Source organism: Peromyscus leucopus, chromosome 7 (genome assembly GCF_004664715.2).
Source record: "Peromyscus leucopus breed LL Stock chromosome 7, UCI_PerLeu_2.1, whole genome shotgun sequence".
NCBI lineage: Eukaryota > Metazoa > Chordata > Mammalia > Rodentia > Cricetidae > Peromyscus > Peromyscus leucopus.
Genome location: NC_051069.1, coordinates 27,366,442 through 27,392,734, shown reverse-complemented (window position 1 = coordinate 27,392,734; position 26,293 = coordinate 27,366,442). Strand labels below are relative to the sequence as shown.

The 26,293-nt window shown below is 44.0% G+C and overlaps 1 protein-coding gene across 5 annotated transcripts in view; it reads right to left on the bottom strand.

Annotated features, from left to right (window-relative positions):
- Positions 1-26,288, bottom strand: part of Rnf214 (ring finger protein 214) — a 37,492-nt gene extending 11,204 nt beyond the window's left edge. Inside the window, exons 1-6 of one of the 5 annotated variants that reach the window (XM_028866450.2) lie at positions 25,726-26,288; positions 24,141-24,254; positions 19,094-19,604; positions 18,271-18,330; positions 13,014-13,154; positions 7,912-8,051 (exon numbers count right to left, since the gene is read on the bottom strand). In XM_028866450.2, coding sequence (XP_028722283.1) covers positions 7,912-8,051; positions 13,014-13,154; positions 18,271-18,330; positions 19,094-19,604; positions 24,141-24,254; positions 25,726-26,039 — 1,280 coding nt within the window. In that variant the 5' untranslated portion in view covers positions 26,040-26,288. Of the gene's footprint in view, positions 1-7,911; positions 8,052-13,013; positions 13,155-18,270; positions 18,331-19,093; positions 19,605-24,140; positions 24,255-25,659 lie in introns of all 5 variants that reach the window. The other 4 variants (XM_028866454.2, XM_028866448.2, XM_037207537.1 and 1 more) reach the window with 4 other exon arrangements.
- Between the last annotated feature and the right edge of the window lie 5 nt (positions 26,289-26,293).

Sequence of the window (26,293 nt, the reverse complement as noted above, 5' to 3'; positions counted from 1 at the left end):
AATCCTGGCTTATTACAGGTCTTGATATGTTTAAATATTTTTAAAAATGAACTTTGTTCTTTATCATAGAAGCCACACAAATTATAAAAATAATTTAATATAGAGACCCCAACTGTATTATTTATATGATCCTAGACAAGTTATTTAATTTTTGTGACATCATTTTCTCCATTTATAAAAACAACAGTGTTTGCATCATGGCTTTGATGAGAAAGATACCTAAGAAAGCACATGTAAAGAATTAGTCATGAAGCTGGGCGGTGGTGGCACATCCCTTTAATCCCAGCACTTATTTATCCCAGGATTTATTTATTTTATTTCTTACGTGTAGTGTATCATTGTTTTGTCAGCATGTATGTCTGAACACGGAATTCTTGCAGTGCCCAGGAAGGCCAGAAGAGGGCATCAGGTTCTCTGGCACTGCAGTTATAAACCAGTTAGGTGCCTGCCATGTTGGTGCTGGGAACAGAACCCACACCCTCCAAGAGCAGCAGTGTGTGTCTGTAATCTTAGCAATTTTTTGTGGGGGGTGGTCCTTTGAGACAGAGGATCAAAGGCGTGTGCCAGCATCGCCTGGCCTATCATGACACTCTCATATGGAGATGGGAAGGAGTCCCTGGAAGCTTATAGGCTAGCTGGCAAAACAACAAAGAGACCCAGTCTCAAGCAAAGAGGGCAAGGACTGAGACTCTTAAGTTGTTCTCTGACCTCCACATCCATGCAGTGGCATGAACACATGTACACACAGATACACACTAAGATTTTAAAAAATTAGAAACAAAACAAAAACAACGATTAAAGACAAAACAAAACCTGTGATTTGAAATGGCTGCCCAGGACTGGAGAATTGGCTTAGTGGTTGAGAGCACTGGATGCTCTTGCAGAGGACCTGGGTTCAGGTTCCAGCACCCACATAGTGGTTTAAATCATCTATAACTCCAGTTCTGGAGGATCTGATGCCCTCTTCTGACCTCCATGAGAACCAGGCATGCACGTGGTACACAGATACGCATACAAGCAAAATACTCATATACAGGAAAAAAAATAATAAATCTAAAATTTTTTTGTCTTAAAACAAAGTGGCTGTCCATTATGCAGGTCTATTATTACTGACTTAAGTATTTCCTTGTTGCCAGATGGTGGTGGCACACACTAATCCCAGCACTCAGGAGGCAGAGGCAGGTGGATCTCTGTGAGTTGGAGGCCAGCCTGGTCTACAAAGCAAGTTCCAGGGCAGTCAGAGTACATAGAGAAACAGTGTTTCAAAAAACCAAAAAAGGAAAAAAAAAAAAAAAAAAAAAAAAAAACCACCTTCCTTGTTATTATTTTTTAAAATCTAGATGACTATGTGAACTTAAATCTTTATTGTGGGTATGTGTGTACAGATGTTTTGCCCATATGCATGCCTGTGAGACATGTGCACGAAGTGTCTTTGGAGGACAGACTAGGGTGGTGGATCCGCTGGGACTGGAGTAACAGAGGTGCCATGTCAGTTCTCTGGAAGAGCAATCAGTGCTCTTGACTGCAGAGCATTCTCCTGCCCCTTCCTTGTGATTTTCAATTTCACAATCATAACTGATGCCACAGCAGCCTCTCTGTGTGACCAACACAGGTTGATGAGCAAGTGATGCAGTTAGATGTGAGAGGAAGGTGAGCTGGGTGAGCCGCCTGGTCCACCCCAGCTCACTACTCTGCACTGCTTGTCCAGTGAGGCTTTCTGAGCCTTCTTTCCTAGAGTATGAAGTGGGGAGAACACAGGAATCCACCTTCCATAGCACCATGGTGCAAACTAAACAAGTTAATGTATTCAAAATGCCTAAGATGGTCTCTAGCAAATAGTAAGGGCTTCATATATGCCAGTTATCATTTGAGTGCTAGAACAACTTTCTTCAGAGAAACTAAAATACAAATATACTTTTAATTCCTGGCCAGGCACAGTTGCATATACCTTTAATCCCAGCACTTGGAAGGCAGAGGTAAGAGGACTCTGTGAGTTTGAGGTCAGTCTGGTCTATATAGCCAAGGCTACATAATGAGAATCTGACTCTAAAACAAAACATTGTTTTCCCCGTGACAAGTGGCTGTAGGAAGATGGCTGCCTTGGAGTACAGGCACAGATGCTAAGTGTTCCATGAGATAGATACATATTCTCTGACACTTAGAGGAGAGAGAAGAATTAGGATCTCTGAGTCCTCAGGCAAAGGCCTTTCTTGCAGAATTATGTTATACTCTAGATACGGGCAAGGAGACAAAGCAGAACCAAATCCAGTGGAGAGATAAGTAGATACAGTCAGCTGTGGTGTTCAAAGGTGTACTTCCTGAGCTCAAGACAATTTCTTTTTCTTTTGGGTGTGTGTGGGTTATTAGGACATAGCTCTCTTGCAGTTCTGGCTTACCTCAAATGTAGAGGAGACTGACCTTGAAATCCTGATCCTCCTGCCTCCACCTCCTAAGTGCTGAGAATACAGGCTCAGACCACCATGCCAGGCTTAAAATCAGTTTCTTAAAACAGTGCAACCATACACAGAATGATTAGATACAGAAAAAAATTGCTGGGATAAATTCTTCATTGATTCAACATCTTTAACAGTAGTCTCAATGTGCTACACATTTTTAAACTTAGAGATATAACCCAGATACTTTTCCAGTTTTGCTTGGTGAGCAAAAGGGACAAGGAAAATGTGGGCAGAACAAGCCAACTGTGCAAAGGGCAAGGGTCAAGGGCACAAAATCCCAGCAGGACAAAACAGAGGCACTAGCACAGAGATGGCGCCAGAAGCCATGGGGATAGAGCTGTACTTTTCAGAGTGTAAACCAGGGTCCCCAAACACATTGAAGGCCCACTCCACAAAGCTACAACTTTAAGCTTAAATTTGTAAGCTAGAAAGAAAGAAAGAAAGAGGGGATGGAGGGAGGGAGGGAGGAGGCGGTAGTGGCGCACCCCTTTAATCCCAGCACTCAGGAGGCAGAAACAGGTGAATCTGAGTTTAAGGCCAGCCTGGTCTACAGAGTGAGTTCTAGGTCAGCCACAGCTACACAGAGAAAGCCTGTCCCAAAGTCAACAAACAAATAAATAGGAAGGAAAGAAGGACAGATAACAGTATTTACCTTTTTCATTTTCATTCTTTGATGAGCTGACACTGGAGTTTTCCTGAGAATACATGACATGTGACAGTATCCTCACTTTTGTGACTAATAAATACATACTTCTCTATTCTTCTGACTTCAGTCATTTTCTCTTTTGGTAAAGGGGCTGTTTGGTTTTTAAGCTTTATTTTTATTTATATGTCTGTACCTCGGTGTATGTCATGTGTGTGAGAATGTCCAAGGAAGTCAGAAGAGGAATCCAAGGAGGCATTGGATTCCTGGGAGCTAGAGCTACAGGCTGTCATGAGCCACCCTATGTAGGTGCTGGGATTCGAACCTGGGTTCTCTACAAGAGTAGCCAGTGTTCTTAACTGTTGAACGATCACTCCAGCCCCAGATTTTAAATTTTTGCATACAAAATTGTATCAACACTTGGAAGATCTACAAAACATTGAGCCAATATTTAGTAAATATGCATTGTGTTGTCAGATCAACTATGGGATCCACTCAGTGGGTGTAATGATTATTTTAAAAGACACTGAGATTCCATAGTTGCAGGGGGAAGAAAAAGTTCTCATCATTTCCCTTATGAGAGCCAAAGCAGCAACTTCTAGAGAGCAAAGCTGTCATGAACTGCTCACAATGGATCTTCTCCCAGAGGAAGAACAGGAGCCATCAAACAAGCCTCCTTTTTTAGAGAGCTTACAGCCCTTCCACTACATGTGGAGGCCAGAGGTGGACGGCAGGTGTCTTTCTCTACTTCCTTCTATGTTATTTTTTTTTGAGGCAGAGTCCCTTCACTGAACCGACAGCTCAAAGATTAGCTAGACTAGCTAGCTGGATAGCGCCAGGGATCTGCCTCTCTCTGCATCCCCAGTGTGGGGGTTATAGAGATGCTACAGGCCATGTCAGCTTTTCACAGGGGTGCTGGAGATCAGTTCCTTGTGTCTGCACAGGAAACACTGAGCTATCTCTTCTTAAGTTCTGAGACAAGGTCTCTCATGGAACCTGGAGCTTATCAATTCTGCTAGCCTGGCTGGCCTGGCTGGCCAATGAGCTGCAGGGATCTTCTCACCACCCCCATGCCCAGCGCTGGGGTTATAGATGTGTGCTGCCATCCCTGGTTTTTAGCAGTTGCTGAAAATCTCAACTCAGGTCCTCATGCTTGCTTGCATAGTAGGCACTTGACTGACTAAACCACCTCCCTAGTTCATAGACATTCTCATCTACTGAAAGCTCATTTTTCTTTCCACAAAATGGTCTCTAAGTGTTCTCATCCCTCTCCAGGGAATCATTTGGGGACTACAGGAATGAGTCAGGTGGCAAAGTACTCGCGTTGAAAGCTCAAAGATCTGAGTTTAATCTGCAGAACCTACATAAAGGTGCTGAGCATGGTGGGAGCACACACTTGTGATCCCAGCACTGGGCAGGGGAGACAGCAATCTCTGGGGCTCACTGGCCAGCCAGTCTAGCCTAATTGTTGAACTCCAGGCCAACAAGAGACCCTCTCTCAAAGTAGGTGAATGGTGTTCGTGGGGATGACATCCAAGGTGTCTGTCTCTGTCTCTGTCTCTCACACACACAGTGTTGGCTAATTGTCAACTTGACACAAGCTACAGTGTCAAGTTGAAAGGATGTAATGCCAATTGAGTAAATGCCTTATGGGTAGTGCCATCCCTGGGCTGGTGGTCCTGGGTTCTATAAGAAAGCAGGCTGAACAAGCCATGGGAAGCAAGCCTATAAGTAATTCCCCTCCATGGTCTCTGCATCAGCTTCTGCCTCCAGGTTCCTCCCCTGCTTGAGTTCCTGTCCTCACTGCTTTTGAGGATGAATGATAGGGAACTGTGAGTGAAATAAACCCTTTCCTCTCCAAGTTGCTTTTGGTCACGGTGTTTCATCACAGCAATAGTAATGCTAAGTAACACGCACACACACACACACACACTTAAAAAATGTTTTCCCTATAAGTATTTTCTTCCCTCTTCTCTTTGCCTAAGAAGATGGCACAGACCCTCAAATTCTAACCCCTTTAAGTACTGCTTTCTAGTAGTTCTTCCATGTGTATACATGTTGCATGACAAATAAACTTTTTTTCTTATTGATCTGAGAATTTTAATTTGCTAAACCTAAAAAGGTACAGGAAACGTTTTTCTTCCATTTGACAAACTAGGTAAAAGATCCTTCAAGTTTCAAGGTCTTGTAGGACATGCTACAATCCTAGCACTCTGGAGGCAAAGGCAGGAGGACTACAAACTTGAGGCCAGCCCTGTCTACACAATAAGCTCCCAGTCAGCCAGGACTGCAAAGTAAGACACTGTTTTAAAGAGCAAACCAAAACAACAACAAGGTAAACCATCAGATCTTAGGCAGCCTGGTAGCACAGGCTGTAATACCAGCTACACTGGAGACTGAAGCTGGGATCTCAAGTTCAACGTTTGCCTGGGTTACAGAGTAACTTTAAAGCCAACCCTGTCAATGTAGACCCTGTCTCAAAATAACAAAAGTAGGCTGGGAATATAGCCTAGTGCTATATTCACACACATACATCAGAGCATGTGTGAGGCACCATCCTAACCCTAACTACAACTCCACCTAACCCCATACACACCCTAACAGATTTTATCACAGCAATTATAGCAGTTCAAAAAGTTTATCAAGGTAGTTTCAGGTTCTACTTCAAAACTAACTTTTAACAAACTGATCATATGAAATGCTTTAGCATATCAAAGAATACTCACAACTATACTTAGAAGCTGTTAAAATAACTCCTGCTCTTCTAGCTCACCTATGTACTGCAATCTCCTTACAGACTTCAACAAGAACGTTTACTATCAGTTAAATTCAGAAAAAATGGTTTTTTTCCCACTAAAGAGATTTATAAGCATCTAAACAATGTTATTCTTCAAAATAAACCGATTTAATCTATTTGTCGTAATTTAAATGTAATTGCCCCAGTAATCTCCGAGGGAGTGGCACTATTAGGAGGTGTGGCTTTGTTGGAATGGGTGTGGCCTTGATGGAGAAGTGTGTTACTGCAGGGGCAGGCTTTGAGGTTTCCTATGCTCAGGATAACGCCCAGTATCTCAGTCCATTTCCTGTTGCCTGCAAGATGTAGGACTCTCAGCTACTCTCCAGCACCATGTCTGCCTGCACGCCGCCATGCTCCCCTGCCATGATAATGGACTAAACCTCTGAAACTGTAAGCGAGCCAGCCCAATTAAATGTTTTCCTTTTAAGAGTTTCTGTGGTCATGGTGTCTCTTCACAGCAATAAAAACCCTAACTAAGAAACCTGAAAAACAATTTTTCAACATGTTACTTATGTTAACATATAAGTTTTATGTTATCTTAAAATAAATCAGCACATAAATATATTTTTGCCTTAATATCTAGCTCAGTGAATACTGATAAACAAAATAGATATAAAAAGCAAGTGGTTAGGAGGGCAGAAAGATGGTAAGTTCCAGGCTAGCCAGAACTAGATATGGAGGGTCTACCTCAAACAAACAAAGAAACCTGAATCTTCAAGATCACAAGCAGTAATACTGTTATCATTAATTACTTGTAGCTGTTCAATCAAAGGGAAGAGTATAGCGTCTAGAGCCAAAGGAAATTTGTCACAGGGCCTAGACAGAATTATAGACTCATTTCTACTCTTTAAGATACCCTGTGATGAGTTGCTACATGTCCATGTCTGTACCTCATCTTCCCCAAATCAGCTGTGAAAACTGTGGCAGAGTCAATGCTACCATAGGTGGGGTGCTAGCTGTTATGATCACTAGCAACACGAAAGACAATGCTTGGCCCTCAATAGATTCTACATAACTGTTTGAGAATGATCATTGTGACCTACCTCCTAATCATTCACCAGATTCTCAACACAACTGGCCACCCTCCAGAGACTCTCCTTAATATTCTTTTGAATGTGGAGGTGCCACAGTTAAGTTCTCTCACTTTGGAATATAAATCAGTAAGTGAGCTTGCTACCTATTTTTGACTTAGCATCTTACATATTTATAACAGCCAAGTTTTTCTCAATAAGTAAAATAATAAATAAAATAATAAATAAAATGAATGACAACATTTACATAACATTATCATAGAATTCATAATTGTGAATTTTCAAGCACGTGATTTCAAGCAACTTGGAAAATTGAGAGTTCAACCAAATTTAAGGCCCATCCTGCTCTTGTTACAATATTAAGAAGAGGACACGATCATCACCAGATAATTCTTTCATAAATGGCGTATAGTGTGCCACTTGTGGTGCTGAATAACACAACCATTTAAAACATTCCCATAACCTGAGTTTCTGAAGAAAACAATGACCCTCAGGACATAAAGCAAATGGAATAAGTTTTAGAAATCTTGATCATGGGGCTGTGGAGATGCTCATAGCAAAATATTTGCTACATGTGCAGAACAACCTGAGTTCGGATCCCTAGATACCTAAAATTGGGCATGCAATACTTCTGTGTAGTAATTCCAGAACACACAAACAGACAGACACAAAGACACACAGGTTATAAAGTACTAATAAAAATTATGATCATACTTGGAACACAGCTAGTTAACATTGTGACTTCTCTTTTGAGAAGAAGACTGAGGCCAGGATGAGACCACTTTGCTATATCCTCAGCACTTACTTATTATTTCAGAGCAGTACCGAGTCTCTGAACTTCTTTATTTCGTGTACTGTAGGGTACTGAGAACATGAAGTCACTGGAGAATTCAGACAGGTTTCTTTCTCAAATGAGGACAATGGCCTGGCCCTGACGCACAAATACACATGCACACCGGATCCATTTTCAGGAGCAGCAATTACCTTCTGCCTTTCTCACAGAGCTTCTCAATTTCAGCTTTCAGGTCCTGCTCCTTTTGCAAGAACTCCTTCTTTTCTTTCTCTATCTTCTTCTTGGTTTCTTCTCGCTTTATGGTCACATCCTGAATCGCCTTTAGTATCTCCTAAATCCCACACAAGGACAATCACACAAATAAAGAAATGTTATTTGGGGGGGCTTTAGGTTTCCATTTGTTTGTTTTAATCTGGAAGTTTATTTTCTGTGTGTGTGGTGTTAGAGTTCTAAACAAGTGCCTGGTACATGACAGGCAAACACTCTATCACTGAGCTATACACCCAGCCAGCCCTGATAGGTTTTTTGTTTTGTTTCGGTTTGGTTTTTGAGATAGGGTCTTACATAACCCAGACTGGGCATATGCTCCACACACAGACAAGGCTGGCCTTGAACTCCTGACCTCCTTGCATCCACTTCCACTTATTTGGATTGCAAACATGTAGCACCTTGCTCAGTGTTTTTGTGTTTTTTTTTTTTAATTTTGTTTTGTTTTTCAAGACAGGGTTTCTCTGTGTAGTTTTGGTGCCTGTCCTGGATCTTGCTCTGTAGACCAGGCTGGCCTCGAACTCACAGAGATCCGCCTTCCTCTGCCTCCCAAGTGCTGGGATTAAAGGCGTGCGCCACCACCACCTGGCATGTTTTTGGTTTTTTGAAACATGGTTCTATCCTGTATCCCTGACTAGCCTTGCCTTCCTATGTAGCAGCCCAGGCTGGCCTCACACTTGCTGCAGTCCTCCTCTCTCAGCCTCCCAGCAGCAGATGTTGTTGATCCACTACTCTCACCCTGATGGTTCACTTCAATGATTATAAACTCATATGCTGACTTATTGGAATCAAGCAGAACTGAACGAATCAATTCCATAAATTTCTGGTTTTGTTTTTTTTTTTTAAAACCAAGCCTCTAGAAGAAAGTTATATGGACATAAACTTCAACTCAACAAGACAGTTCTAAGAATCACTGAAAAATGGAATGTGGGAGCTGGAGAGATGGCTCAGCAGTTAAGAGCTCTGGCTGTTCTTCCAGAGGACCCAGGTTCAATACACACAGCACCCACATGGTGGCTCACAGCTGTCTGTAACTCCAATTCCAAGAGATCTGATGCTCTCTTCTGGCCTCCCAGGGCACTCGATACAAGTAGTGCACACACAAAGGCAAAACACCCATATGCATAAAATAAAATCAATTTCTAAAAAATGGAATGTGAGACTGGGGAGACCTCAGTCAGTAAAGAACTTGCCATATAAACACACTGATGAGTTCAAGTCCTAGAACCCACAGAAAATAGCGAGGTGTAGTGGCATGTCCTTGCTTCCCATCTTCAGAAAGGAAGAAACAAGGGCATCCTGGAGCTTGCTGGACAGCCAGCCTAGTTCTAGATCCAAATGAGAGATTCTGTCTCAAAACACAAAGTGGAGAGAGTCTGAGGAATGATTCCTCAAGGCTGACCTCTGGCCTACACACACATGTACATGTATCTGCATGTACACTTGCTTGTGTATGCACAAACACACACAATTTATTTTATTTTTGGTTTTCTGAGACAGGGTTTCTCTGTATAGCCCTGGCTGTCCTGGAACTCACTTGGTAGCCCAGGCTGGCCTTGAACTCACAGAGACCCGTCTGCCTCCGCCTCCCGAGTGCTGGGATTAAAGGCATGTGCCACCACTGCCCAACACCAATTTATTTTTTAAAGGAATGCACTGTGTAGCAAAGCTCAAACAAAGACTGAACAAACATCTATTGAGGGTGCTGAGTCAGGCATTCTTGTTTCAGGTGGGAGTTTGCTACATCCAACAAATATGCTCTTGATTTATTATAGTTCTGTTCTACCGTAAGTGGAATTTGCTGTTTGTATACTGTGCTGGATAGTTTTAGGTCAACTTGACACAAGGTGAAGTCATCCGAGAGGAGGGAACTTCAATTAAGGAAACACCTCCCTAAGACTGGGTTGTAGGCAATCACAAATAGTGATTGATGGGGAAGTGCCCAGCCCATTATGGGTGGTACTATCCCTGGGCTGGTGGTCCTGGGTTCTATAAGAAGCAGACTGATGTGGAGTAAGCCAGTAAGCAGCTCCCCTCTATGGTCTCTGCAGCAGCTCCTTCCTCTAAGTTCCTGCCCTGTTTGAGTTTCTGTCCTGACTTCCTTTGATGATGAACAGTGATGTAGAAGCATAAGCCAAATAAACCCTTTCCCCTCCAACTTGCTTTTTGGTCATGGTGTTTCATCACAGCAATAGTAACCCTCACTAAGACCTTTGCTGTCTTACTATGCAACAACAGGAACAAATACATATATGTTTTCATACATTTATAAGAAGTCAAACAATACAAAGGTTGTCACCTATAATTATTCTGTTTCACACAACTCTGTCCATAACAGTAATCAATGTATTAAGTGCTTTGTGTTGTTCTCACATTTTCTCACTGATGTTTGGGTGGTCCTGGAGAGCCAGCTCAGGGCCTCACACAAAGCATACATACTACTCCTAAACTATATTCTTGGCCCATTTTTCCATTTCTAGTGAGGCCATTTTGTGTGTGTGTGTGTGTGTGTGTGTGTGTGTGTGTATGTGATGGCATTTTATATTCATTTTGCATCTTGCTTTTTTCCCCTTGGGTAACTACACTATGTCAATAGCTACAGATATAACTAAATCATATGGACATTTCCAGGCTCTTTAACCATTCTGTTAAAAGTTTATCAGGTTGACTGAAACTTTTTTGAAACTACTTTTCCAACCTAATCTAATGGGGGAGGGGGGGGCACGACCACACCCACAGTAAGTTGCTGAAATAGCCTGTAGTCCAGGCTGGCCTCAAACTCATTATGTGGCTGAAAATGACCTTGAACTCTTGATCCTTCTGCCTCTGCATCAAAGAGTTAGATTACAGGAATGTGTCACTTAAATTTTTAAGCAATACCAAAATAAACATTCTCTATGTCCACACATTCATACACAAAAGTTTGCATCTGTAGAATGAACTCCCAATAAGACTGCTTGGTCAACTTATTTATTATGTATTTAGTTTTAACTGATAGGTCTTCTGTAGTGGTTTGAATGAAAATGGCCCCACAAAAGGAGTAGTACTATTGGACGTGTGGCCTTGATACAGTAGCTGTGGTTTTGTTAGAGGAAGTGTGTCACCATAGGGCAGGCTTTTAGGTGTGACACTTAGTCAACTTCCTGTTGCCTGTAAGATGTAGGACTCATAGGCAGGTGGATCTTTCTGAGTTCGAGGCCAGCCTGGGCTACAGAGTGAGTTCCAGGAAAGGTGCAAAGCTACACAGAGGAACCCTGTCTCAGAAAACCACACACACACACACACACACCCAAAAAAAGCTGTAGGACTCTCAGATGCTCCAGCACCACGTCTGTCTGTACACCACCATGTTCCCCGTGATGACAATGGGCTGAACCTCTGAAACTGTCACCATAGTCAGGGTGTCTCTTCGCAGCAATGGAAACCCTAAGACATCTTCCTAAGTTTCTAAAAGGAGCACCACAGCCCACGGCCCACAATCAGCTCACTTCACCTCAGCCTTGACGATGCTGTTTTGACACTTAACTAGATCTTTTTTATTGTGCTTGAGGTTTTCACTTACTAACTTGTTTTTCCAGCTTTCAGATGTAGATTTAACCTAAATGAAACTACATTTTTGCATGATATAGATTTAAGTTAAGTGTTTACTAGTCAATAATGTCAACAAAATATATTAAATAAATGATGTTTTTCTCTCTGTACTAAAATAGAAGGGTCTGGAGAAGATGCCCTCAATGCTTCTTCTTATACTTAAATGTTTTGGGGAGATTAAAAAAAATATGGGGCTGGAGAGATGGCACAGAGGTTAAGAGCATTGATTGCTCTTCCAGAGGTCCTGAGTTCAATTCCTAGCATGTAATGAAACCTGGTGCCCTCTTCTGGTCATACATGCTGTATACATAATAAATAAATAAATCTTAAAAAAAAAAAAATTATGGCCAGGAGGTTGTGGTACACACCTTTAATGCCAGCACTTGGGAGGCAGAGTCAGGCAGATCTCTGAGTTTGAGTAGCCTGGGCTACAGAGTGAGATCCAGCATAGTCAGGGCTACATAGAGAAAGCCTGTCTCAAAAAACTAAAACAAACAAACAAAATCATGTGTCTGTGTGTCTGTGCACATGTGAGTACAAGTGTCCAGAGCCCAGAAAAGGTGCTGTGTCCCCTGAAGACAGAATTGTCACAGGCAGTTGTGAGCTACCTGACATGGGGGCTGGGAAGCAAGCACAGGTCCTCTCAAGAACAGGAAGCACTCTTAACTGCTAAGCCATTCCTCCAGCCCTAGTTTCATTAAAATTTGATAAGCCTGCTATGGTGGTCTATAACTGTAATCCCAATATGTGGAGAGGCAAAAAGATCTTTTTTTTGTTTTCTTGAGACAGGGTTTCTCTATTGTAGCCTTGACTGTCCTGGAACTCACTCTGTAGACCAGGCTGGCCTTGAATGCACAGAGATCCATCTGCCTCTGCCTCCCGAGTGCTGGGGTTAATTCGTGTACCACCATTGCCCAGCACAAAAAGCGAGCCTAGCCTACACAGAGACTGTCATTTCAAAAACCAACCAAACCCAAGAAATACTGATTTTCTTTTACTCATTAGCTCTGTGTGTGTGTGTGTGTGTGTGTGTGTGTGTGTGTGTGTGTGTGTGTGAGACAAACACATATATACATACTTTTTTTTCAAGGGGGTGGATTTTTTTGAGATATTGTCACCACATAAGCATTGCTGGACTAGAGCTTGCTATACAGACCAGGCTGCCTTCAAACTCACAGATCTCTACCTGTGTCTGCCTTCAGAGTGCTGGGATTAAAAGCATATGCCATCACTCATGGCCATAAATACGTAATTTTAAATCTAGGTTCTGCATATGAGAGAAGACACACAATAATTATCTGAACTGCAATTCCTTTCCTTCCCTTCTTTTTCTCTTTTTCTGTGATTCTGGAAATTGCATCCAGGTTGCTGAGTATGCTGGGCAAGCTCTCTACCACTGAGGTACATCCCCCAAATGTCAGTATCTGCAGACTACCTGGTGATTCTTCATTTCTTCTTCTCTCCTTTGCTGAAGCTGCTTTAATTGCACTTGAAGCTGATTCTCCACCTGCCTCTGCTTGTCCAGGACTTCTTGGTAACGCTCCTTCAACAGGGTTCTCTCTGTCATCATTTTGTCCTATTAAGAACAACAGAGGTTTCATTCACCAGGTTTTTGTTTGTTTGTTTTGTGTTTGAGAAAGGGTCTTATAGCTCAGGCTAGCCTCCATTTTCTTATGTTGCTGAAGGATGGTCTTGAACTTCTGACCCTTCCACCTGCATCTCCTATGTGTTGCAGCTACAGGCATGCATCACCACATCTAGTTGATGCTGTACTAGGGACTGAGCCCAGGGCTCCTACATCACGGGCAAGTACTCTATCTATCAACTGATCTGTTGTTCCCCATCTGTATCTGGGATGCGACTGATCAATCACACTGTCCAATACAAAAGCTATTAACTGTGTATTGGCTGTATGTGGCTAGGTAACCCAGTTAATCAAATATGATAAAACAGAAACACCCAGGACCTCAGGAGCCTAGACACAGTTCACAGACTCCAAAGATGCCTGCAACTAGTGGCTACCATACCAGATAGTACAGACTGAGAACATTTGCATCACTGCAGATTTACCATTATTCAACACCATGCTAAAGCAGGGTTAGCTACTCATGGCATGTGGGCCAAATCCACTCTTATTTGTTCTCATCAATAACAGTTTAATTGGAATGTACGTGCCCACTGCCTTACAGGTTGCTTCCCACTCTAACAGCAGAATGGAAAGGTTGTAACAAAGTCCATAGAGCCTACAGAACATAAAATATGTCCTGTATGACCATTTACAAAAAAAAAAAAAAAAAAAAAAAAAAATGCTTGCCAATCTTTGCTATAGGAGAGAAGGTAAGGAAGTGAAGTACAGGGCTGGGGACTTAGCTCAGTGGTAGAGCACTTGCCTAGCAAGAACAAGGCCCTGGGTTCGGTCCTCAGCTCTGAAGAAAAAAGAAAAAGAAAAAGAAAGTGAAAGTACAAAGCCATATACCCACTTAAAATGAATCCAGGAATAGGAAGCCATGACAGCCATCAGCACTGAAGCTGACAGACCCACTAAGAGATCTAGGAAACCAAGTACTCAGTGCCACTCAGCAAGCTCCTACAACAGCTGGGGGTTAGAGGTCACACTCTGGTCAGATGTGGTGGCTTATGCACATAACAGTCTCAGACAAGTTTGCTTCGAGTCTGAGGCCAACCTGAAGCACAGCTTGTTTTAGTCAATAAAAAATGAAATAAATAATACAAAGCAGGTGGGCAGGAGCCGTAGCAGTGACTCAGTGATTGGGAGAATGAACTGCTCTTCCAGAGGACCTGAGTTCAGTTCCCAGCAACCATGCCAGACAGCTCACATCTGTCTGTAACTCCAGCGCTAGGGGGTCCGACATTATCTCCTAGTCTCCAAGAATACTGCACACAAAGACACATACACACAATTAAAAACAAAATTAAAGAGCCTGATTTACATAGAAAGTTCCAAAAAAAAAAAAAAAAAAAAAAAAAAAAAAAAAAAAGAACAAATAAAGGATGCAACTTTAGTCACAAAACACCAGGGCTAGTTCAAAAGGTCTTTTTGGAAAAAAAAATTTTTTTTCATTTTATTTATTTACTATCATTGTGTGTGTATAGGTGTAGGATATATATGTGTAGTACACATGTGTTATATAGCATGTATGTGGAAGCCAGAGGACAACTTAGTGGAGCTAGTTCTCTTTCCAACTTTTAAAAGATTTTTTTTTAAGATTTATTTTATGTGTATCAATGTTTTGCCTGCATGTCTACATGTGCACTGTGTGTGTGTGTGTGTGTGTGTGTGTGTGTGTGTGTGTCTGGTGCTTAAAGAGATCAGAAGAAGACATTAGCTCTCCCAGAACTAGAATTAATGACTGTGAGCCATCATATGGGTCCTGGAAACCAAACTCAGGTCCTCTGCGAGAGCAATAATTTTTATTTTTAGTTGTGTGTGTGTGTGTGTTCACATGCATGTTTAGTGCAAATGCCCAAGGAGGCTCCATGCTGGATCCCTTGGAAGTGAGTTACAGACAACTATGAACCATCTAACGCGGGTGCTGGGAACCACTCGGGTGCTCCCGAAGAGCAGTAGGCGCTTTACGTGCTAAGCTGTCTCTCCAGTCCGCTCTGGGGTAGACCTCTGGTCACGAGGCTTGAATGGCAAGCACCCTGACCCACTAAGCCATCTCATTAGCCCAAGGGGACTATTTTAACAGATAAATATCTCCTACCTAAACTTCTATTATTTGGGGGTTTTGTTTTATTTTGTTTTCTTTTTTCTTGCGATATGGTCTTTGCAACCGGCTGGTCTTGAACTCAAAATGCATCCAAGGCTGGCCTTAAACGCCTGATCCTTCTACTTCAACTTCTCAAGTGTCTGTCTAAAGTTTGTTGCCACCCTTGCTCAGTAATCACGCCTCTTTTTTTTTTTTTAAAACAAAACTTAACAAACAATTAACTGCCAAAGCAAGATCCTGTCTTAAAAAACAAGTGTGGGTTAGGGATGTGATTCAGTTGGTGAAATGCTTGACTGGCATGCACAAAGCCTGGAGCTAAACCCCCACTACTGCAGAAAACCAGGCATGGTGTGGCGCATGGATATCCCTGGCACTCAGAAGGAAGAGGCAGGAAGACAGTTTGAGACTGAAGGAGTCAGTTCAAGGCCAGCCTAGGTAAAACGAGACCCTTCCTCCAAAATAAAAATAAATAAAACTCCTCACACCAGTCTGGTGGCACCCACCTGTAACCTCAGCACTTGGAAGGCTAAGTAGGAGGATTATAGCTTTAGGGCCAGCCTGAGCTACACAGTGAGACCTCATCTAAAAAAACAGCAAAACAAACCACTATCAAGGGACAAAATGGAAAATATGTAAGTAAGCAACACATATGAAAAAGAATTGATAGTGACAGAAACTTAACACGATTACTAAATAATTTAAGAGTCTAGAATGTAAGACTGAATGACTCAAACCCAGTACACTGTGAACTAATTTAGCATACCCAAACTATTTTATTCAGTGTGCAGAGCCAGCTTTTTGAGGCAGTTTCTCATGTATCAAGGCTGGCCTCAAACTCACTCACTACACAGCTGAGGCTGATCTTGCCTCGACTTCTCAAGTGCTGAGATTATACTCATGAACCACCACACCCAGTAAGGATCAGCTTTTAAAGAAACAACGGGGCCAGGCTTGATGATGTATGCCTTTTAATGCCAGCACTTGAGGGGCAGAAGCAAGGGGATCTCTTCAAGTGTAAGGCCTGCCCAATCTATGTATCAAGTTTCAGGCTAGAGTGAGACCCTATGTACTGGCTGGTTTTGTGTCAACTTGACCCAAGCGAGCGTCATCAGAAAGGAAGGAGCCTCAGCTGAGGAAATGCCTCCTTGAGATCCAGCTGTAAGGCATTTTCTCAATTAGTCATCAATGGGGGAGGGTCCAGCCCATGGTGGGTGGTGCCATCCATGGGCTGGTGGTCATGCATTCTTTAAGAAAGCAGGCCAGCTAGGCAGTGGTGGTGGATGCCTTTAATCCCAGCACTTGGGAGGCAGGCAGAACTCTGTGAGTTTGAGGCCAGCCTGGTCTACAGTGTTACAGGACAGCCAAGGCTATTACACAGAGAAACCCTGTCTCAGAAATGAAAATGAAAAATGAAAAAAAAAAAAGAAAAAAGAAAGCAGGCCAAGCAAGCCACGGGAAGCAAGCTAGTAAGCAACACTCCTTCATGACCTCTGCATCAGCTCCTGCCTCCAGGAGCCTGCCCTGTTTGAATTCCTGTCCTGACTTCCTTCAATGATGAACAGCAATGTGGAAGTGTAAGCCAAATGAACTCTTTCCTCCCCAAAACTTGCTTTTTGGTCAATGGTGTTTTGTAGTAGCAATAGAAACCCTACCGGCCGGGCGGTGGTGGCACACGCCTTTAATCCCAGAACTCAGGAGGCAGAGCCAGGTGGATCTCTGTGAGTTTGAGGCCAGCCTGGTCTACAGAGTGAGATCCAGGAAAGGCACAAAGCTACACAGAGAAACCCTGTCTCGAAAAACCAAAAAAAGAAAAGAAACCCTACCTAAGACACCTATCTCAAAAATAATTGAATAAATAAAAATTAATTGAAAAATGATAAAAATGGATTGTGTCAGGGTCAAAGTAACAAGGATAAGAGGAAAATTACCATAGGAGGAAAAGAATACTGCTAAAAACACGGGGATGCTTCATCTGGAAAGGTTCAAGCTTGAGAGTTAAAAATGGGCACAAGGCCAGCTGTGGAGGCATACATTTTAACCCCAGCCTTCAGGAGGAAAAGGCAGGCCAATCTCTGAGTTCAAGGCCAGCCTGGCCTAAATGAGTTCTAGGCTAATTGAAACTACATTGTGAGATCCTATTTCAAAAACAAAAGAAAATGCCTTGCATTAAAAACTTCACAGCACGATGGGCGGTACTGGTGGGCCCCTTTAACCCCAGCACTTGGGAGGCAGAGGTAGGCAGAACTCTGTGAGTTCCAGGCCAGCCTGGGCTACAAAGAGAGTTCCAGGACAGCCAGGGCTACACAGAAAAACTGTCTTGAAAAACAAAACAAAAAAAGCAAAACAAAACAAAATTTCACAGCTCTTTCAAAAACGAAGACAGGAACATTAGGAGCTAAAGGTCACACACACACACACACACACCCCATATTGTGAATTCAAGGTCAGCCCTAGGCTATATGAGACCTGTTTCAAACAAAACAGAAGTCACATGTGGTAGCTCTCTCCAGTAATTCCAGCAATCCCATGAAGAAACGCTATGAGTTCAAGGCTGGCCTGGCCACAGAACAAGACCCTTTGTCAAAACACAGAAAGTGATGGGCGTAATAGTGCAAACTTCTAATTCCAGGATTCAGGAGGCTACGACAAAGACACCCGACCCCAAAGAATAAAAATAAGGGACGTTTTAAACCGCACGGAGAGAGCAGTAATAGAAAATGAGTCCCTAAATGAGTCACTAACCCAACAGGAAATGTAGCAGGGACTGCAGAGGTCTGTCCTCCCTCAGCAGGCCTGGCGTAAGAGATCCTACGAAACTGTAACAGGCCAGGTGAGGCGGTCCACTCCCACTGTCAGGGACTGTACAAAGATGGGCATTTTCCCAACCAAGATGACAGCGCTCTACATCCTGCCTTCCAATGGCTTTATGTGACAATGACGTCATAAGTACTCACTTACCAGATTCTTTTCAATATCTTGATCTGTGTTTACCTCTGAATCTGCTGTCTTAAAGTCAGTCTACAAAAAAATAAATAAATAAATAAAATTATATTCAAGGCTTTAAGTCACTTTAACACAAGCAGAGTTAGTCTAGACCTTCACCTAGAAACCAGCAACAACGGGCAAAGCAGCAACGTAGTTCTGGCAAACAGACACCACCATCTCATGCAATCTTCATTTACCCCACAAGGTAGTCTAACATCTGCCTAAGAGAAAGGCACAAATCTAAGAGAATAACTGCCTCCTGCAATCTGCTGTGCCCATAATTTCTTCCCACAACAAAGCACACTGGAATCACTGGACTTCCTGATGTAGACTGGACAATTAGCAAGGAGTCCTAAAGAAAGGACAGAGTATGATTGCTAGCCAGGCAGTGGTGCCACGCACCTTTAATCCCAGCACTCGGGAGGCAGAGGCAAGCAGATCTCTCTGAGTTTGAGGCTAGCCTGGTCTACAGAGAATTCTAGGACAGCCAGGGTTACACAGAGAAGCCCTGTCTCAGGGCAAAAAAAAGAAAGTATGGATGCTAAGGACCTACATCAATCAAGTTTTCATCCAAAGAGATAATAGTGAGGTCATAAGAGTTCCTACGTGGTATACAATTAGACACTGGCCTTCTTGTCCCCGCACAGCAGAATAAAGCCACTGCACAGCACTGTATGCAGACAGAATGATGACTGCTAGCAAAAAAGGCCACAGTGCAGTCCTCTACCACATAAGAAAATGGCTCCTCCCCTCCCCTCCCCCAATTCCATTTTAGTAGTAAAACTTGATACTTGACCTGTACAGCAATGTTCTGAGAAAGCTTCAGGGAAGAGCTATCCTGATCATCATCCTGATCCACTCTGACTCCTTCAACCCCATTTGCAGGAGGCACTACAGGTCGGAAATCCAAGCCTGCATCCCTGCTACCTTCCTTTAGGATGGAGGCTGGTGGGGCTTTCTCTTCAGAGCAATTCCTGGAGGCAAGGTGTTTTGAGTGGCACCCTGCCTTAAGAGACCGAGTGACTGGATGGATGCTCTCCCGGAGGCTCGTGTCCCCCTCCTCTCCTGCCGGGCTGGTCAAGTCCTTCAAATCAGACTGAGACCCACTGCCAGAAAGACAAAGGGCTGTGGCTACCAAGTTTTCTCCTAAAACCTCCTGGTGCGCTGCTGAAGTATCACTTGCTGATGAACCAGGATTCTGCTCTGGGTGTTCCAAATGGGCATTTCTGTTACTCTCCTTGGTTATCATTTGGCTACTTACACTCGATGGAGACGAGTTCTTCTGTTTCTGGGCAGAGTCTTTGGGGCTATCAAAAAAAAAAAAAAAAAAAAAAAAATTTCCAGGATAAGGTTGTAGCTCAGTGGTATGTCACCTGACTAGCATGCCTGAGACCCTGGATTCTGTTCCTAGTACCACAAAAAAGGAAATTTCTCTCTTTACCCAATGTTTGAAAGATTAAATATGATAATTTGTTTTTCAGTGCTTGGGACCAAACCCAGGGCCTTACACATACTTGGACAATGCTCAACCACTGAACCACATCCCCAACATAGCTACTTCTAGACCCTATAAACAAAACTAGACCTTATAAACCCTATCATCAGAACAAACTAGTTTCTATCCAACAATTTCTACCCCATATACAGGTAGTCCAGCCTGGTGGGTGAGAACTTGAGGAAGTTCTAGGAATGGCCTATAGTAAGTACCTAAACACAAGTGACCCTGAAGATCTAAAAATAAATTCTGAGAGCCAATAACTTTTGTGAATAGGAAAAAAAAAAAAAAACAGTACAATGCTAGTTATAGTAGTTACATGTACTAACTTCGCTGTGAATAATATTTTAATAAATATATTGATTAATTGATTGATTGATTTGAAACAGGGTCTCACTGACTGGTTTTGAACTTAAAGATATCTGCCTGCCTCAAGTGCTGGGATTAGAAGTGTGCACCATCACACCTGGCAAAACATTGTTTTTAATTCCAACTTCATGTTCCAAAAAATAATTTTCTGGTCCAATAAGATAGCTCAGTGGGCAAGTGTTTGCTGTGCAAGCTCTGATGCTCTGAATTCAGTCTCTGTAACACACAGTGGAAGAAGAAAACTCCTAAAACACACACACATCTAAAAAATTAAATTAAAAATAATAATTGTCCTTCAAAACATATCACATAGATCTTTGAACAAAACCACTATTTAGCCAGGCAGTGGTGGCACATGCCTTTAATCTCATCACTCAGGAAGCAGATCTGTGAGTTCAAAGCCAGCCTGGTCTACAGAGCGAGTTCCAGTACAGCCAGGGCTACACAGAAAAACCCTGTCTCGAAAACAAACAACAAACAAAACAAAAAAACACTATTTAACTCAACAGTTTGCCAGAGTGGAGTATCACCTCAAGTAGCTGAGAGTACAGTTTCACCTTGTTTTGTTTCTTTGAGACAGCATTTTGGTATGTAGTCCTGGCTGGCCTGGGCATGGTCCTCACATGTAGTCTAGGCCAGCCTCAGAACCATGTCAACCATCCTGCACCAGCCTCCAAATGCTGGAATTCTAGGTATGAGTCACCATACTCATCTTCGAAGATATGATTCTGAATCCACAATTGAGTCAATGGAAATTTCATTACATATAGCAAACAAATATATTTAACATCAGGGATGGTAATTTTTGTCATTTGTCATAGACATTTAATGTACTATTTCTCCTTCATCCCTGGGTCTAGAGAGTGAACACAGATGCACATGCTAGGCACACATTCTTCACTAAGAGACAGCTAGAGCCAATATACTACTTGGTTTTGTTTCTTTGGCTTTTTTGTTTTGTTTTGGGTTTTTTGTTTTGTTTTTGTTTTTGAGACAAAGTCTTACTATGTAGGCCTGCCTGGCCTGGAACTCATATTTAAATAGACCAGACTGGTCTTGAACTCTTAAGAGACCCGCCTGCCTCTGGCTCTTGAGTGCTGAGATTAAAGGCATGTGCCACCACACCTGGTTGATACAGGACTTTTCCAGAGATCCGTAAAAACTGCATACAGTGCCGGCTAACACTCACGGCCAGTCTTTCACTCGGAAGTGAAGTCTACATCACGTTAGGGGCTGAGGGGTGGCTCAGCAGTTAAGAGCACTGGCTGCTCTTCCAGAGGACCCAGGTTCAGTTCCCAGAACCCACTTGGCAGCTCACAACTGTCTGTAAGTCTAGTTCCAAGAGATCCACCCAAGGCAAAATACCAATGCACATAAAATAAAAATAAATAAATTAGCTAATGATGATGCACGCCTTTAATCCCAGTGTTCAGGAGGCAGAGGCAGGTGGATCTCCGAGTTCGAGGTCAGCCTGGTCTACAGAGTGAGTTCCAAGACAGCAAGGGCTACACAGAGAAACCCTACCTCAAACAAAACAAAACAAAACAAAAAAACAAAATTAACAAAAGTCTATGTCCAATGTCTCTGCTGTTTTCCCTCCTCCTCTGTACTGTGTAACTGTCAGCTCACCCTGTAAGCATCCCAAGCTAGCACTGACATGGACTTCAGGTAAGGAACTCTTCCCTCCGAACAACTGATTGACACAGAAATCTTTACAAACACACTCAATAATATTTTTTAATTTTTGTTTTGTGTTTTGTTTTTTAAGATGGGCTTTCTCTGTGTATCCCTGGCTGTCCCAGAACTGGCTTGTAGACCAGGCTGGCCTGGAACTCAAGAGATTCACCTGTCTCTGCCTCCTGAGTGCTGCAGTTAAAAGCATGCACCACCACAACCTGGCTAATTTTTATCAGTTTTTTTAGTGGACCAATAAGTTTAACTAGGGTTAATACAGGGGTATGGATGAAGGGTTATTTGCAGGAGGGGCAAGGCCACTGAAGAAAATGCCTTTCCCTGCCCCAGCAAATACTCAGTGATTCTTGAGAGCCAACTGTGGAACAGGGGCAGGGAACTTAATTATAAACCTGGGCAGATACAGCACCTGGATTTAAATCCAAACTCTACAGTTTCCTAGCTGTTTGCCTCTAGACAAGTTACCTCATTTCAAAAATAGAAATAGTATTGTCCACCTAACAGAGATCGCTCAATAACCTTTGGCTGCTATTACTACTAGTAGTAAGACATGGCTGCTTTTATTTAGAAAATTAATACAAGCAGAAAGATCCAATTTTATTGTGGGCTAATATAACATTCCCCTATTACTCATTCATTAACAAGCATCTCTTACTACAGGTATGTGCCATCCTACTGGTTCAAATATCTCTTTCAAGAACAGATATTTATTAAGTACTCTTAACTCGGAGTTCATGAGTTCAAATCCTGACTCTCGAAGAGTTTTTCACCTTTGGCAAGTCACTAACCTCTCCTCACCTGTTATAGGAATATTAACGCCTGCCTTCTGGGACTTGTTCGAGGGTTGAATGTGTCAATGTACGCACAGTGTCACCTACTGCATTAGGTCCCAGCTTCTCTAGTCAGTTTAGTTCAATATTGCACACAACAGTGTATTAGGCATTCTCAGGAGACAAGGTTAGGTAATCACAACTCTCGCTTGCAAGACTCTGGAGCACAGGGCTGAGTGTGCTGGCCCACACAATTGGGAGGTAAAGACAAGAAGATGAGACTTGGCTACACAGTGAGTTTGAGGTCAGCCTGAGCTACAGGAGACCCTGCCTCAAAAAACAAACAACCAAGAGTTTTGAGGCCAGTGAAATGGCTCGGTGTGTGAAGACATCATCCTACCAAGCCTAACCTGACTTGGATTCCCCTGGACCCACACAGTGAAAGAAGAGCACCAATTCTGGCAGATTTTCCTGATCTTCACAGGGAAACTATGGCATGTCTGTCACACATAAACACTAAATTTAAACACCTGGGAGATAGAATCAGATGAACTCTCTGAGTTCAAGGTCAGTCTGGCCTACACAGCCAGCTCCAGATCAGCCAGAGCTACATAGTGAGATCCCCCCACATGCCCCCCCCCAAAAAAAAAACCTTAATGTAATAAAAAACAAATTTGGGTGGGGGGAAAAAGAACAATACATTTTAATAAGAGGCATAATATATACATTCAGCATTAAAGTAGTAAGATATATTAACAAAGGTATCAAGATGGATAGATAACACATGTAATCTGTGTTTAATGTTTAAATTTTGCACATATATATCTGTATATATCTTCTATACAACCAAGTGTCTTATAAGTGAGTATGAGGGCTGACAAAATGGCTCAGCAGGTAAAGGTGCTTTCCACAAAAGCCTGGTGTCCTGAGTTTGCTCCCTGGAACCCATAGAATAATAAGAACCAACCCCACAAAGCTGTCCTCTGGCCTCCAAATGTACACACCGCCCTCGTCCCCATCATGCATAATACAGGACAAATGATAACTTCTGTAAACATGAATATGACCACACCTAGTGGTGCATCCCTTTAATCCCAGTACTAAGGAAGCAGAGGCAGGTGGATTTGCTCTGAGTTTGAGGTGAAACTGGTCTACATAGTGAATTCCAGGCCAGCCAGAGCTACAAAGTGAGACCTTGTCTAAAAAAAGAACAAAGAAAATAAGCATGATACACAAGAATGATTAGACGAACATACAGTCTGTATAGGACAAATCAAAGAAATATATGCATTTATGATGTGTTGATACCTGTTCTAACCCAGCGCGCCTGCCCAAGTGCTAGTTGCTATACCATACAAAGACCAAACAGTCCCTACTTTACAAAAAATTAATGTGAGGGAAGGGAAAACAATTTAATCTGCATTAGTGTTATTAGAGCACCAAGCAGGAAAGACTAGCCGTTCAGAAGGCCATCTCCAAGCCCCTTACCCAAATAAGCCCCAAGAACTGCACGTTACCTTAGGCCATCTGGGAGAGCTTCATCTGACTTGGAAGCACATAAAGTAGAGGATTCCGAAGGACTGGGGGCACTGGCCCCAAGGCCAGCTACCTCAGGGGCTGCCATCTGCACTCTGGACATTCAGAAACAAAGAACAGGATACAAGTTACAAAGCTGAGGACTTTCTTCTGCAAAATGCCCACTGTATCAGTTCCTCCAAACACCAAGAACTAAGGCTCTGAAAAAAACACCGACGAAAGAGTATTCTGCAGGAGGGCAATAAAAAAAAAAAAAAAAAAAAAAGCCACTTCGTGCCATATGTCCCAGCCAGCACCAACCCTCAGGAGCTGTCATAGGTACATAAATATCTAGGAGTCAATGCAAAGCTTTTACTTTCTCTCTTGACAGAAATACTGTCATTTAAAATAGATGACAATATGATACGAATTTTCCAAATGGTCTGCCTTGTCTATTACCATTTATAAAAGATGACCTTTTTGGCCCAGAATCAATAATATGTTTACAAATCACTTTTTGGCTGTTGCAGTCAGGGCATTCTCTATTAATTTAAGAGAAGGATTTTTTTGGGAGTTGTTTCCAAGAACAAGTCCTACCATACTGGACCATCTCCATGGGGTGTCTTTTTACCCCATCAGTATCCCTTCCCTATAGATGGGAATAGTCTGATAACTGCCAAGAACAGATTAGCAAGTTACCATTGTGGCAAAACAGGTTGCTACTTGGTTACTCCAGAGGAAAAGGAGATGCTGAAAAACATGGTAACTCAAGTAAGAGAACCCGGGAAGACGCTTTTTTATTTTTATATTTAAGAGCGCCCTTTTTGCTGCAGAATAAACTCGGCCTTCTACTGTGACAAGAAAAACTAGGTGGTAAAGGTAGGATTAGTTCACATTCCCGTTTTTATTTTGACAGTACCACAGGAATACCTCCGAACCCAGGAAAGAGCATAAGAGCAAATACCAGGCTGAATCAACAGTCACAGCCCAGTGCCTCAGTTTCCTCCCATAATAAAAAGCTCCTGGGGGAAAATGGGCCCTGAAACGCCATTGCTGTCTCGGATGCAAACATTCTGCCTCCAACAGGGAACAAGGTCTGGGTCACCGGTGCCCGGTAAAGGAAAACCTTAAGGCAAGGGTCATCCGTGAAACTCCGCGGCTAAAGCCCAAAGCGAGAGGGGTGGGGGTCGCACATCTGGCCGGAGAGTCCAGGATACCCAGGGGAACCCTGCAAGCCGGTGGCGGTCACCAGCCAGGCGGCGACGCAGAAGGGGACAATGGGGGGAAGCAGCGCCGGGTGGTCGCCGCCACTCTTCCCAGGAGACGGCCGCTAGCACCGGCCAGCCGCACCTCCACCCCTGCCCCTCGGTGCTCACCGGCCGCCAGCCCCCAGCTCCCCCCCCACCCCGCCGTCCCACTCCCAGGCCGGGCTCCCGCCCCCGTCCCCGCCGCCCCCTCCCCGCCCCCCGCCGCGCCCCCTCGGCCCGCCGCCCCGGCCCGCGCGCCGCCCCGCGCACACACCTCCCGCGCCGCGCCCCCGGGGAGCAAAGGCGGTGGTGGAGGGGGGTGGGGAGGGAAGGGACGCACCTGAGCGGGCGGAGAGGGGGGGAGGGGGCGGCCGAGCCTGGGGGAGGGGTCGAGCGCCGGCCCGTGCGCGCGGCACCTCCCACTTCCGGCGGCGCGAGCGCCGGGGGCGAGGCCGGGGCGGCGAGAGGAGCGGCCCCTGCGGAGTGCGCGCCGCCGCCGACGGCGCCCTCTGGCGGCAGCCACGGGCAGCGCCCGGGCAACGGGGCCGCGGCGGGAGACCCCGGAGACCCCGAGGGAACGCGGGCCAGGGAGCCTGCGACCCGGTGGAGGCGGACGCCGCTCTGAGGAGGTGACGGGGGAAGAGTCAAGGCCATGGCCGCCCGAGGGAGAAGAGCCCCGAGGGGTGTTTAGAGGTCGGGGCCGACATGGTCCTTTCGGAGGACGCCATGAAGGACGAGGGCCCTCCTGGCGGAGGGGCCCTGTGGCGGCCGACTGGAGGGCACCCGGCGCCGAAGCCCGCCCAGCCCGCACGAGCCTGTGGCGGAAGCCGTCGGCGGGCGTCGGCCCGAGCGAGCGCCCGGTGCTCGGCGCGCTGCGGGGCGACAGGTCGCAGGCCCAGGCGCTGATT